General features: G+C 49.2%; 1 protein-coding gene across 1 annotated transcript in view; it reads left to right on the plus strand.

The window, feature by feature from the left end:
- The window catches only part of SHB (SH2 domain containing adaptor protein B), a 140,359-nt gene that overhangs the window by 89,904 nt on the left and 36,539 nt on the right, over positions 1-13,916 (plus strand). The window contains exon 3 of the mRNA XM_072727896.1: positions 132-347. Within this exon, the coding sequence (XP_072583997.1) occupies positions 132-347 (216 nt within the window). The remainder of the gene's footprint in view (positions 1-131; positions 348-13,916) is intronic.

The raw sequence follows: 13,916 nt of genomic DNA on the forward strand, positions 1-13,916 counted from the left end.
CCCATTCCTGTGCAGTTCTCAGCTCTTTGGCTGGTGACTAAATTCCTGTGAATGTCACCTGACAGATCCCAGGTGAGTAAGTACATGCTGTGCATCCGTTACATCTCTGCTTCCTTCCTTTTTGCCTACAGAATTTCAGAGGCAAGAAAGTGTCCGGTCCCAGCACAAAGGCATCCAATTATATGACACCCCTTATGAACCTGAGGGCCAAAGTGTCGACTCAGACTCAGAGAGCACGGTCAGCCCCCGACTGCGGGAGAGCAAGCTGCCCCAGGACGATGACAGGCCCGCCGATGAGTATGACCAGCCATGGGAGTGGAACCGGGTCACCATCCCAGCTCTGGCAGGTAAGGAGCCAGTGGCCCCACTCGGAGGAGGCCCACCCACCCTCAACACTCACCTTTGGTAAAGGGGGTAAGTGTACCAATCCCTCATGCTCAGGCAAACCACAGGGCTTCATTTGATGATCCTGTTGGGCGGTTTTCTCTTTTAGTCTAGCTGAGCTATTCAAAGATGATGAGGGTCCTGGAGGGAAGGTAGGCCTGGTCAAGCCAGGTAGAAATCCTAGGCCAAGCCGTTAGGGCCTTGGTTCTGATCCCCCTAGTCTTCCCAGAGGACCTGACTCTCTCTTGGTCCTGTTGGTAATGTTCTAATTCACCGAAGCCAAGATTTCAGAAGGAATTTTCTTACATACCTACAAGAAGACCAACCTGCAAAGTGGCTCCTACTGGGCCTGAGGGAGCCCAGTGCTTCCTCCTAGCTGTACGGCTGCCAGAGGCCTGCATATACCCAGGGCCACTGTGTTTCCTGTCCCAGCTCCAGCACAAAGCCATTCACGGAGCATAGGCATGGGTGCATCCTGACCTCAAGCTGCCTCTTGCCCTGGCTGAGAATGACTCAGGCGCCTCCCTCCACCTCACTCTGAGACTGGTTCTCCTGAATCTGGATATCTGTCACAGCACTAAAACTCCTCTCCCAGCCTTTTGGAAAGCTGCCTGCCACATGTGTCACAGGTCTTAAGCTTATGCGCACACTCTTTGATTCTAAGCCCAGCCTTTAGGATCCATGCCAGGGTTATGATCTAAAATTCAGAAAAGGCATTGTTTATGATCATGAAAGGTGGAGAACAACCTGCATGTTGAGCAGACAGGGATTGGTTAAAGGGAATACTGTGTACAGCCACTTAACAGGTGATATTGACAAAGAGTTTATAACAACTGAGGGAAATACTTATGTTTAATGTTAAGAGGTGAAAAACCAGATGCAAAAAAAATTTCTTCTGTATCTAAGAGTTTAGGCATATGCAAGGAGACATTGAATGACTCATTTAGTTTTTGCCTCATTGAAGGTCCATAAGGGGGAGTTTTTATTTTATTAAGATTTTATTTACTTATTGAGAGAGACCATGCACACAGGGAGAACTGCAGAAGGAGAGGGACTGTTCCTGTCTCCTGGCATGGTTGGAATGGGGCCAGTGCCATCCAAGAGCTTACTCTGCAAACACTAGTTTGATTAAAGGGCTCGTGTGGCCACTCTCCCAGACATCTAGGGCCCGTGGCATGAGATAACACTGCAGACAAGTATGGGGTCTCACACTCTCCTGGACTGATCACCTGCAGGTCACTTAACTGTGGTGTCACCTTTGATGCTTAGTCTGGTCTGGTGCTGTGCTGCTCGGAATGTGATCCCTAGACCAGCAGCATTGCATCACCTAGGAGCTGGTGAGAATTGCAGGGTCTCAGGCCCCACCCCAGACCTATGGAGTCAGAATCTGTTTTAACAAGACCCCCAGTGCAGCCCCGGTGGCACAGCGGTGTAGCGCCACCTGCAGCCCGGGGTATGATCCTGGAGACCCGGGATTAAGTCCCGCATCCGGCTCCCTGCATGGAGCCTGCTTCTCCCTCTGCCTGTGTCTCTGCCTCTCTCTCTCTCTCTCTCTCTGAATAAATAAATAAATAAATATTTAAAAAAAAAATAGGGCAGCCCAGGTGGCTCAGTGGTTTAGCACCACCTTCAACCCAGGGCCTGATCCTGGAGACCCCGGATTAAGTCCCGCATCCGGCTCCCTGCATGGAGCCTGCTTCTCCCTCTACCTGTGTCTGTCTCTCTCTCTCTCTGTGTGTCTCTCATGAATAAATAAATAAAATCTTAAAAAAAAAAATAACAAGACCCTCAGGTGATTCAAATGCATGTTAAAGTCAAAAGCACATAACCTATAGAACTTTAACTGTTCAAAAGTCTCTTGGACCAAAAGGCTCACTTCTGCCCAGAGAGGGTTTTGGAACTCCTGTACATTCTTTGCAAAGGATCACAATGTCTCAGTTAGAATCGTCTCCTTGGGGCACCTGAGTGGCTCAGTGGTTGAACATCTGCCTTCAGCTCAGGTTGTGATCCTGGGGTTCTAGGATCGAGTCCCACATCAAGCTGCCTGCTTCTCCCTTTGCCTGTGTGTCTGCCTCTCTCTCTGTGTCTCTCATGAATAAACCAATAAATATCTAGAAAAAAAAATAGAACTGTCTCCTTATAAGTTTCTGGGCCACAAGTATCCATTCTGGACTTGGCCATATGTCAGTGAGTTGCTATCACAAATGTCATTACAGGTCTACTTCTTTGGCTACCAATAGAAGACAGACTCAGGATCAGATCTCCATCTATGTCTCATCAAGTCACTTGTCTCTGTATGGCCTGCTCCGAGTGTATACTGGCTATCCTCTTCCCAAGAAGCTTTTGGCTTAGTTCTGATTTCTAGGGCAGAGAAGGAAGCTCTTTCCCTCAGGCTGGAGGGATGCTGTAAGCATGAGTCTTTAGTCATAACCAGATGTCTCCCCAGGTCTGTGGAGCCTGTTGGTGTAGTGTTGGTAGATGAGGAACACCCTTCAATATCCTAGCCTAGAGTGAAGATGGAGTGAGGGGTGGATGGGCCACCTTCCAGGTAAGGAGGATGAGTTGAAATGGCTCGATTAGATAGCTCAAGCACTGCCATGGTCCCATTTGTAAACCTAGACATGTGGCTGCCCAGGAATGAAGGACAGTGTTCCCACATGAGTCAACAGTGTTTGCACATGCATGGGTATGTCCATATGCACATGCTTTAGCAAGTCATGAGTGCTGTCAGGAAGCAAGGCAGTGCATGGCTAGGCCCTGTCCTCCTTATAATACCTGTATAAAATGTCCCGCATGGTTTTTCTAGACTTTCAGGAACTCTCTGATGGACCATGGGAGCCCAGGGTGCAGGATCTGCAGCTGGGGAGTGACTGTATGGGATAAAGTTGGCTGGGCAAAATCATTACCATCTCTTTCCACCACTTGTGTTCTCTGGTTCTGCATTTTTAGCCTGGAAGCTGGGCAGCGTCTTCAAATTTCCAAAGGGTGTGAATTGTGAGGGACCCCTAAAGCCCAAAGCTGGGCCCACCCAAAGGAATCAGAGGGATTTAGGGTCCAGGTGAGTGGTAAGAATCTGATATATACTTGGAAATATATAATGAGCTTCCCCTCACTGGGAATTTGGAAGCAGAAGCTCATTTGAGACAGGATTGCTGATAGAGGCTTTGCTGGCAGTGAAGGGTTGGCCTGTCACCTCTAGCACTGCTTCCATGTTTCAGCACCCCACCATGCTGATCAGAGACCAGGAGAAGGGACGGCCTCTGAATTATCTCCATGATTCAGTCTATGAAGCAAAAGTGCTTTCTGCCTTTCAAAGCGTTGTCTTATATCGCATTCATGGCATGAGGCATTTCTCAAAGGCATGCTTCTGGCATTCTCGATAGAAAGAGCCCTTCCCAGCTCAGCCATCGACTGAGGCTCTGAGGGCTGCTGCCTCAGAAAGCCTCGATTATCACTACCAAGTTGTCCTGAGAACAGCTATTGCAAGGTGTGAGGTAATCTTGTCTTCTTGGGAATGAAAATCCTCCCACCTCCTGGAATTCTGTGGCCAGGTAAGTGAGAAATACCACAAGGTATCCAAAAAGCCTTGGGCCTTCATGGCCTACTCTTCCTCCAGGAAGCTGCCTGGTCTCAGCCAGAACCTCCACCTGCCTGGCACTGGAGTCCCTTCCCACACAGCCCCAGGACAGGTGCCTGGTCAGGTTTCTTGCACTGCCAACTATAAGGAACAGGCAGGCTGCAGCCCACCATGCACGGAGAAGTGATATGGCTTCCATCAAGCTGTCAACTCCCTTCACTCCTGGCAGAGACACCTGCCTTCAGGGCTGATGATTTTAGTTCCTGGCCTGCTTTGACTCACCCCCTGGGGGCCTTGACAGCCACAAATTGCAGGGTGGCAAATGGGTCTAGAAGTGGCCCTAAACCCCTAGATGCAGCTCTGGGCCCATACAGGGACTTAGAGGAACTCCCTGCCTGGTGTGGGGCAGGAAGAGCAGCCTGGGGTAATTCCACACTGTCTTGGGGAAGCATAGGTTGGTATGGAGGGTCTCATCGGCCCTGGGCCTTGTGGCAGGGACTGTTACATGGACAAATGGAGCCTGCATAGGACATGGCCACATAGGGAAGAGCAGAGGAGCTGGGAGCATGACCTAGAGAATCAGACATGGGCTCAGGATTAGTGTCTTCACTAATCTGCAAGGAGCCACGGGGAGGACAGAAATCCAACCTGTCATTGAAGCCTCCATTTTCTCACCTGGGAGATGTGTCCGCTGCAGAGGGTCCCTGTGAGGTTTAAGGGACACCACATCATGAAAGTGCTGGCCATTTACTGAGCACTTTTTGCCTGCACTCTCACTGAATCCTCACAGCTCTCCTCTGGGAGATGAGTTTCCTCATTTTACTGCTAAAAAGGACTGAGGTCCAAAGAGAAGAGGCCCATAGCTAGTCAGCCACAGAGCCAGGATTTGAACTTGTGGAGTCCAGTTCCAGATCCAAGCCCTAACCCAAGGGGCTGCCTGGGCTCCCTGCTGCCGTCAGAGATGCTGCATAAAATATGGTTAGAGCCCACAGGAAATGTCATGTGCCTTTCATTGCCCTTATACAGATTTCTGCCATGTGTGCAGCTAATAAGATACTTGACTTGGGTTTCCCCACCTAGAATGGTTCCAGCAGAGGATCCAGTAGGAGCCCCAAGTTCTGGAAGTTCGTACCTACATGGGGGTGGAGGTTGACCAGAGCCATCCCACTCCCCCTTGTCTAGCTGGGAAACAAGGCCCTGAGAGGAGAGAACTGCCATAGACCTCGTAGCAGAGCTGATCAGGCCACACACAGGTTAGATCAACATTGCCTTCTAATCCAATGAGTAGAGTTACCAGCCATATCTTTAATGATTTATAATTGCCTCTGAGAAGCAAATGATCCGAGTGCTTGCTCAGGGAGCTGGGTGGCAGGGAGTGTGTGAAGGGCACCCTTGAAATCTTTTAAAGGAACAAAATCATTTCACTTTTTTCATTTTCCACTCACTGAAGATTCGTCTCCATTGAATCCACTTATCAGGTGATGCCCTGGGTTTAGCTAGTGACAGGTCTGCCTCCCAGCAAAGATAGAAGACTGACATACGACTCAGTGCTGAACATAGTTACTTCAGGTACTTTGTCGGCCCTCCCCATTAGCTCCTCCATGAGTTGCTCTGCCCTCAAAAGCTCAGGGCAGTGTTTTGCGTGTCGGGAGTCAATGGGGCAGTAGAAGGAGTCAGGCAATCCTAAGTTCACATGCCAACTCCACCACTCACCAGCTGTGAGACCTCAGACTTACTGTTCAGTTTCCCTGAACCTTAGCTTTCCCATCCATAAAGTGGGAATACTCAAAACCCTTGTCAAACGGGATCTCTAATGCTCAAGAGAAAAGATCTGAAAGATCTGGATGAAAAGATTTTTGCATGCTGTAAAGGGTCACACTTGCAAGAATGGTTGTTGGTATTCAGGGGAGGTTTAATTGTATTAAATAAAATTTAATTTAATATTAAAATGTACTCCATGAAGAGGTACTTGGAAGGCACAGAGGCCTCACTTACAGAGCTCATTCCTAATTAGGCCTGGCCCTGAGAAGCATGGATAGTGTGGAAAGCAGTACTTACATAGGAAATCCTTATCTGCATTCCAGCAGTAGTTTTAACAGTGAGCCACCCAGTCCTTCCATTCTTTATTCAGTTCTTCCCAAGGATTGGGCCATTGATTCCTGGGTGTGAGATCCCCACTGCTTTTTCTCCCCTCTGTCCCCTCCCCATTCTAGCCATGACACACTTGTGAACTGGTTGGCTTGGCCAGAGCAAGTAGGGGAATCACCAAGAGGAAGCATTAAACAGATTGTTGGGTCCTCAGAGTTCCTCATGTGCATGTGGTAGGTTTCAGGGATGAGGCGTGAGAATTTGCATTTTTAACAGGGTCCCAAGAACTGCTGATGCTGCTGATCTGAGCACTTCACTTTGAGAACCTCCAATGTACCTTGTACATATTATGTGTTAGGTGTTGGGGTCAGGGGGTAGTTAGGGGATGTCACAGCTCAGTTCAGTACTAGCAATACCACCTCTTCCAGAAAGGCCTTCCTGGACATGTGCAGTCCCTTCCTCACCCTCATCCCAGGTTGGGCTGGGACCTCTCTGTGCTCCTACCTCACCCTGTATAGGAGGTATGTCAGTTTATTCTGAACAGCCAGATACACACTTATAGGGCAGGTGCTAATGCTATGTCGATCACCCCTTACCCAGGGACTTTCTTAAGTCTTGACACCTTCCTGGCCTCATCAAGTAGGCCGAAAGGGCAGAGAGAGGGCAAGTAAGGTCCTAGGTACGTCTATTTCGTAAACAATTGTGAGTCACCTCCAAACCAGCTCAATTGGCTAATTTAAAATAATCCTATTAAGGTAAGGGGGAAATGGAGGAAGGATAGGAAATCAACATTTAGTGAGCACCACTTATGAAGCCCTGCAAGGTGGGTGTGATTTCATTGTCACTGCACAGATGACAGTACTCAGGCTCTCAGAGGATGAGCAGCTTGCCCATAGTCACACAGCTAATGAACCCAGGTCAGTCTGACTGCAGTCTTTACTCTTTCCACTGCTGCGTTGACATCTCAAGTGTGGAAGGTACATGTCATAACATTGCCTTTACTTTGTGTTGGTGCCATGTGCCTTTGGTCACTATTGAGGCAGAAGCAGTTGCGCCCACTCTGTGCTGACCTTGTGACTTTTCACTGTCAAACACAAATGCTCTGGAGCTGGGAACGCTGATGTTCTGTGCATAAGACACTTCCCCTGGGCTTGCTGTTCCCACCAAGCCCTGTGACTGACTTATCCTCAGCACTCAGAACAAATAGGCTCAGCCTCTGCAGAAGGTTCCTCAGGGAGTCTTAGACCTGCCACCATCACCTGGCACACCCGGACCCATGCCACCTCCTCCTCACTATTGGCCCCCACAGGGCTCCTGTGATGCTCTCTGCCCCTTAGAGAGCTTCCCAGAATGCCTTGGGTCTGCAAGGAAATTAACAATTTTGTTTGTATGGGGAGCTTTTCGCTATGTAATGAGTAACAGTTGTAATTAATGTTTAACACATACGAACAGCAGGTCTGCAGAGAAAAGGGGGGTTTAAATGACTATGAAGAGAACCAGGATCACTTCCTGTGGCTAATATGTTACCGAGGGACAGGTTTTTCCAGTTAGCTTTTCTACTTGACATATGAATGTATTCATTTAGTAGCCAAAAAAAAAAAGAAGAAGAAAAGAGAAAGGAAAACACTAGTGTTTAATAGCTTTGGCTGGTCTACTAATTATATTGATTGATAGAAATGCTCCTTGTGTCTTTTGTCTCCTGAGTGAAAAAAAAAAAACAACAAAGATTTCCTGGAATCTTGCTCTTCTGTTTGGCAGGGCAGAAATCTTCATGTGGCTCGAGACTGTTTAAGCTCTGTGAGGTCGGAGCCTCTGCCTGCCTTGTTCACACCTGGGCCCTTACATAGATCCATGCCTGGCACATGATGAACATGCAGATAGGTGTTAAATTATTGAATAAATCATGTCTCTGGAAAACCAACCCCATGATTTCTTCAGGACACTAGAATTCTGAGGTAATGATGCAGCCTGCTCACCCAGAAATAGTTTATTTTCATATCACTCTTTCATGCCATATGCCTGTCTTCTCTCCAAAGGAGGCAAGGGGCCTACACCTGGAGGGCCATTTTTGCACAGCTGTTAACTGCCGTGTTTGCCACCTCTGGTCTGAATTCTTGGGAAGAAGTCGAGAGTGTGTCCCCACCTGTCTGAGGAGTGGCCCAGGCCTCCAGATGCCACATTGTAGGTGGAGAGAGTGGTGTGCTAGTGGGTGGCATGCCAGCCCCCTGAGAGCCATGCACCTGGCTTGTCCCATCCTCTCGCTCTTCCTTTCCCTCACTGCCATCAGTAGGGGATGCCAGCAGAAACCTATAAACAGCTTGGCTGGGGCTTTGGGGCTCCTGGATGTGGAGACCCATTTCCAAAGATGCCCACTGTGCAGGTTCTCTGAGGCTTGTGGATGGGAAAGAGTCTGTTTGCCTGGCCCTAGGATTCTAAGTGATTGTCTGTGGATATCTGCAGGTATAAGCATCAGGAAACAGTCTGCATCAGACACGAGCAGGCATTTTCCATCTGACAGGTGAGCCTGGCCCAGAATTAGCAGAGTGCACATGCACTCAGATGCCAAAGCCACGGGGTCTGGATTTAAAGCCCCGTGCTGCCACTTGCTAACAGGGTGACTTGGGGCAAATTGCCTCTGTTTCCACATCTTGAAGGGAAGTGGTAATTGGTGCTGAGAGTCAGGACGCAGTGAGTGCTCAGTGGATGCCGACTTTTGGTATCTCTGTCGTTGTTAACTACTGCTTTTTGAGAATGTATTATAGACAGGATTCGTGCTGTACTTGTTAAAGGCCTCTGGAGACTTGGGTTGCAGTCCAAGTTCAAATCCAGCTGTTGACTTGGGACAAATCAGTCCCATTTCCAGCCATCCAATTCTCATCTATAAAATGAGTTATGACAGTAAAGATGGCTTGCTTCAGCAGCTGTAAAGGTCTCTGCATTTGGATCATTTCATCGTTTTCATCAGGATTTATCCTTATATTTCCCATAGCCAAGCAGCAGCCCTTGGGGTGGGGTCTGTACACCAGACAGTGGTGTCTTTTTCCTGTGAGGGTTGCAGGATAAGGGGATGAAGACATACTCCACCCTGTTCCAGGCCCTCCTTCCCTAGCCCTGGCTTGGGTGTACATGCATGGACAGTGTTCCTGGAATCCGGATGGCATTCCTGCAACCCAAGCAGCATCCCGGCGTCTGCCTCACAACCTCTCCAATGCCCTCCTTCTTGGGGAGTCACCACTGCCTCCCTTCACAATGGAGATCTCTGTTTTCAGGCACTGCCCACGAGATGTGGCAGCGTGGTGCCCTGGGGCTTGCATGTGTCTAGGAGGTGAACACAGAGGCCTCTTGTTGGCAGTCCTGAAACACAGACCAAACATTTGCTGAGCTGCCTGTTGTTTTAAAATCCCTGGAGGTGCAGCTCTCATGCACAGGACAGGCGGGGGAGGTGGAGGGTGAGGCCTGCTCTTGGACTGGAAGGGAAAGGGGCCTCACCTCCCTGGGCTTCAGTTTCTCCATCTGTAAAATGGGAATTCTAATACTGATCTTGTTCTGAGGAGCAGATGAGGTAACTCAGAATGTGTATCTAGAAAGTCGAAGCAGCAAAGCTGTTGTCATGGGAACAGTTTCAGGCAGTGGCAAGTGTTTACACATTGTCCTGAAAGTCTATGGTGTTTGCAGAGACTCCAGGGATCATGTGGTCCACTCAGCTCCCCAGATCACTGTGCTATCTCCCTCCTTGCCCCTCTCTTGGGGGCTGAGAACTGCCTGGGCAGCAGCCCCTTGTGTGCCTGCCCACCCGAGCCCTCCCCACTGCCTTACACACACACACACACACACACACATACATACATACATACATGCATACATACATACACCAGAGTCGAGGCCTGGCTGTAGGCAGAATGGAGGGATCGGCACCCCTGTGGAAGGGGTGCCTCTGACACCTTCGTTCTGTTCTCTGTGCCCTCGTGTTCTTGGAGTGTAGGGCAGGCCCCTCCCATGAGCTCCGTGTGGTTTGCAGAGACAACCTATATTCATTTTGGCCTCACCCACAGAAGGCTTAAAGAAGCCTCTTCAGTGGGCTGAGAGCTCCTTACAAGTGTCCTGTTTTCAATTGTCTAATCCTCATTGCCTCTGCTTAAAGGACCCTGTCCTGTGTGGATAACTGGTGGGTCAGAGACTCTAGGCCAGCCAGAAAGCTACAGTCACTGAGCTTGGAGCACGTCAAGGTCCCCGGGCCTCCTTAACTCCCAGCTGGCTTTAAATGGTCCCTGTCCTATGCGGCCGCTGTCCACACCCTTGGTCAGTAGGAAAGACTGGAAGATATTTGCCAGGCCACTGATTTCTCTCCCCACCATTCCCCAGGGAAAGGTACTCCTACCCACCCCCAGGTGAGAGGAGGCATTCCAGGGTTTAAATCCCAGAGCAGAAGTTGGGGGAGTAGGGGCTGAGGCTGGCTGCCTGATGTGGCAGCCTGCTCCTATCACCATGGCCAGGTTGCTTACCTACACCAGGCCTTGTTTGTAAAAAACCTGGACAAAGTGCCCTGATCTCTCCTAGGCTTATGTGGGGGGGGTCAGAGCAGAAGGTCCCATCAGGTCTCATGTATGCCTCCCCATGCAGAGGAAGCAAGCAGTAAAGGTTAGGCTATCTTCAAAATGTTTTAAAATAATTTGAGGAGGTAATCCAGCTCCCTTTTCCTATCTTGATTGATGCATGGAGGTTTTATGGTCCTGCTGACCCAGGTGGAGATTTATTCACTCAGTATTATCTGAGATAAGATATTATCTACTATACATCAGGCACTGTTCTCGGCATTGGGGATTCAGCTCTGAACAAAGCAGAATATGTCGTGCCTTTTGGACCTTCCAGCTTAGGAACTCCAGTAGAGGCTAGGGAAAAAGAAGGTACCTTTCTTATGCAAGGCACTTTATTGTCTTCAGTGTATGAGAGAGGAGTGTTCAGAGCATGGGTGTGACTGTGGGGAGGGGGTCACCACTTACAGGGGCCTGCCTGGACTTTGGTACTCCATCTATTACTAACTACCTCTACAATCCTTTGTAGGTATAGTCGACCCTGTTCTACAAAAGAGGTAGCTAGGGTTCAGAGAGATTTAGAAACTTGCCCAAAGTCACACAGTAATGGCAGAGGCAGGACGCAAACATGTGTCTTTCTAAGTCCAGAGTCCACATCCTTTCCATGATGCCAAGCTGCTGTGGTTCCTCCGTTTCCTGTCCTATTGCAGCTCATAGGCCATTCCTTTTTTTGTTTTGTTTTTTAAGATTTTATTTATTCATCAGACACAGAGAGGTAGAGACATAGGCAGAGGGAGAAGCAGGTTCCCTGCTGGGATCCTGATGTGTGACTTGACCCCAGGACCCCAGGATCATGACTGAGCCACCCACGTGCCCCTAGGCCATTCTTTCAAGTCGGCTGCATGGCCATGCAGAGGTTCAGTGGAGGCTGAGGTACGAGGCCCCATCTCCATCCGGTTCTGGAAGGACACCTACCTACCACGCTACCAGAGACTGGGGTGGGATCAGACAGTGGCATAGACCCCGGGATGCAGGGCACAGAAGAGAAAGGAATTCTGCCTGGGGTGTAGGGTAAAACCTTCCCTGGGTGGTAGCATTGGAGCCAAACTTTAAAGAATAGCAAGGATTTGTGCATCCAAAGAAAGTGAAGAAGGGGATTCAAGAGGGCAGGCAAAGCAAAGCCCTAGGGACAGATGGTGGATTTAGGGCCTGGCCATTCTTTGTGCCTGGAGCCAAGGGCTGGGTAGGGACCCCAGAGGGGTTTTCTAGGGGAAGATGGATCCAGTAGGTTGGGTTGGTGCCAAGTCACTGAAGATCCTGAACACTAGAGCAAGGAGTTTGCCCTCCACCCAGGGGAAGTTGGGAGCCAGCAAGGGTTTGTGAGCCCAGCTGAGCTGTGCTTTAGAGGCCCGTTGGCTTTTTGGAACTTGTTTTCTCTGGCCAGCCCTGATTAATAAACAAGAAGGAACTGGACCCTGAAGGAGCACATTTATTTCATCTAAGCAAACATTTACTAAACACCCGTCTCCATAACAAGCACTGCATTAGGCTTAGGGGCAAACAAGAGATTGGAGAGGGAAAAGAAAGAAAATAAATCCCGGGCACTGCCCCCACAGAACACCCAGGCTGACTGGGGAAGAGAGAGAGAAGGGGTGCCCATGGAGCCTCAAGAGAACTGCCAAGTGCTTCTGAGGAGGAAGGGGCTCTCAGCAGGCAGTAAACGGGGAGGCTTTGTGAAGGGGTGGCTTTTTGCCAGGTCTTGGAAGATTCTAGACATCATGTGGATGGAGCAGGAGGGTGGTCATTCCAGACCTAGAGGTGGGAAGCGCACCACAGACTGAGTTGAGTGAGGAAGGCACAGCCCCTGCCTGACCATAGAAAAGGAAGGACCTGATGGGGGCGGAGGGGAAAGTGACCCCAGTGACCCACAGGCCTGAGCTCAGGCCTTGCCTCCCCTGCCCCTATCCCACCCCTTAGCTTTGAGACCCTTTGAGGTGAGTTCTTTCTCACCTCTGAGTCCCCATCTGTCACTCATCAACCACAGGGGCCAGGGCTATTGTGAGAGTCAGAGCCAACGTGGGCACCTGGAATACTGTCATCTGTTACTGGCAGTGACTAAACTTCAGAACCGATTGGTATAAAACCTATAATAAGAGTAGGAAGGGGACTGCCCGAGTTGGAGACTAATAACATGGACGGAGAAAAGGCCTCGGTCGGAAGGGCAGGGGTGGGGGCACCCAAGCCAGGCCCTTAAAGGCTGAGGCTTGTCGTTAGACCAGAATTTTTGGAAAGACATCTGGGGCATCAAGAAGGGGCCTGGCCTCCTCACCTGCCCTGGAGACAGAGGCTGGCGGTGCATCAGTGGGGCCATTTCTCCCACTGCCTCCCAGGGCCTGGTCCTTCCCACCTGAGCCTCCCCTCCCTCCTGCACAACTCTGATTCCATTCGTAATTGCCTATAGGTGCAATTAATTAGGTTCTGTCATTCTAATGACTCACAGGGGTGGCATATTTTTTCTCTAAATGCAGATATTCTTTTGAGGGTTTGTGTCTTTATCTTTTGCAGAAAATCACTAAATTAAAAGAATTGCCATTTTAAATTGCAGATTAAAGAGAAACTTAATTAGAAGGAATGAAAGCAGTTGTGTTTGGAGCTTTTGTTCCTAACAGTGTTTTTTTTTTTTTTCTTTTGCTGCTGAATCACTGCACTTGGAGTTTGTATATTTTATTTTAGGTGAGATGATTTGCCTAATTAAGTCTGTCATTCATCACCACCTGTTCCCTCTAAAATATATGGCTATATTATTAAGCTTGCAAGCGAATGTATAAATTAGTTCAGTGGGGAATTACAGTGTTGACTGGGATGTTACTAGGTTTTATCGAGTTTATCTGGTATGAAAACCGATATTTTTTCCCAATAAAGTGAAACAACAGCTCATTAATTTTCTTCAGTCATTCATTAGGTGCCTGTTAGGTTGCAGGCATGTGCTAGGTATGGGACACAAAGACACATGTGGTATAGCCCCTGCTTTTGAAGGACTCGTGGGGCACCCGACCAGGAAACTGGCCATTAGGATGCCATAGACTGAGATCAAGGGGAGTCTGGGGAGGAGGTGAGGTTAGAGCAGCCTTCCTAAAAGAGATGCCCTTGAAGGGCAAATGGAGTTAGTTAGGTAGAGAGACTTGTGGATGGGGTGGTGGTATTTCAGGCTGAAGACCTGGCCCATAAGTGCTCATGGTGAGGCCTCAGGCTGGACAGGCAGCCAGGTCATTGGTTATGCTAAAGAGTTTCTTCTGCAGTCAGTGCTCCATGCTCCTGCCTCTGGCAAGAGGTGT

Source organism: Vulpes vulpes, chromosome 12, assembly GCF_048418805.1.
Source record: "Vulpes vulpes isolate BD-2025 chromosome 12, VulVul3, whole genome shotgun sequence".
Lineage (NCBI taxonomy): Eukaryota > Metazoa > Chordata > Mammalia > Carnivora > Canidae > Vulpes > Vulpes vulpes.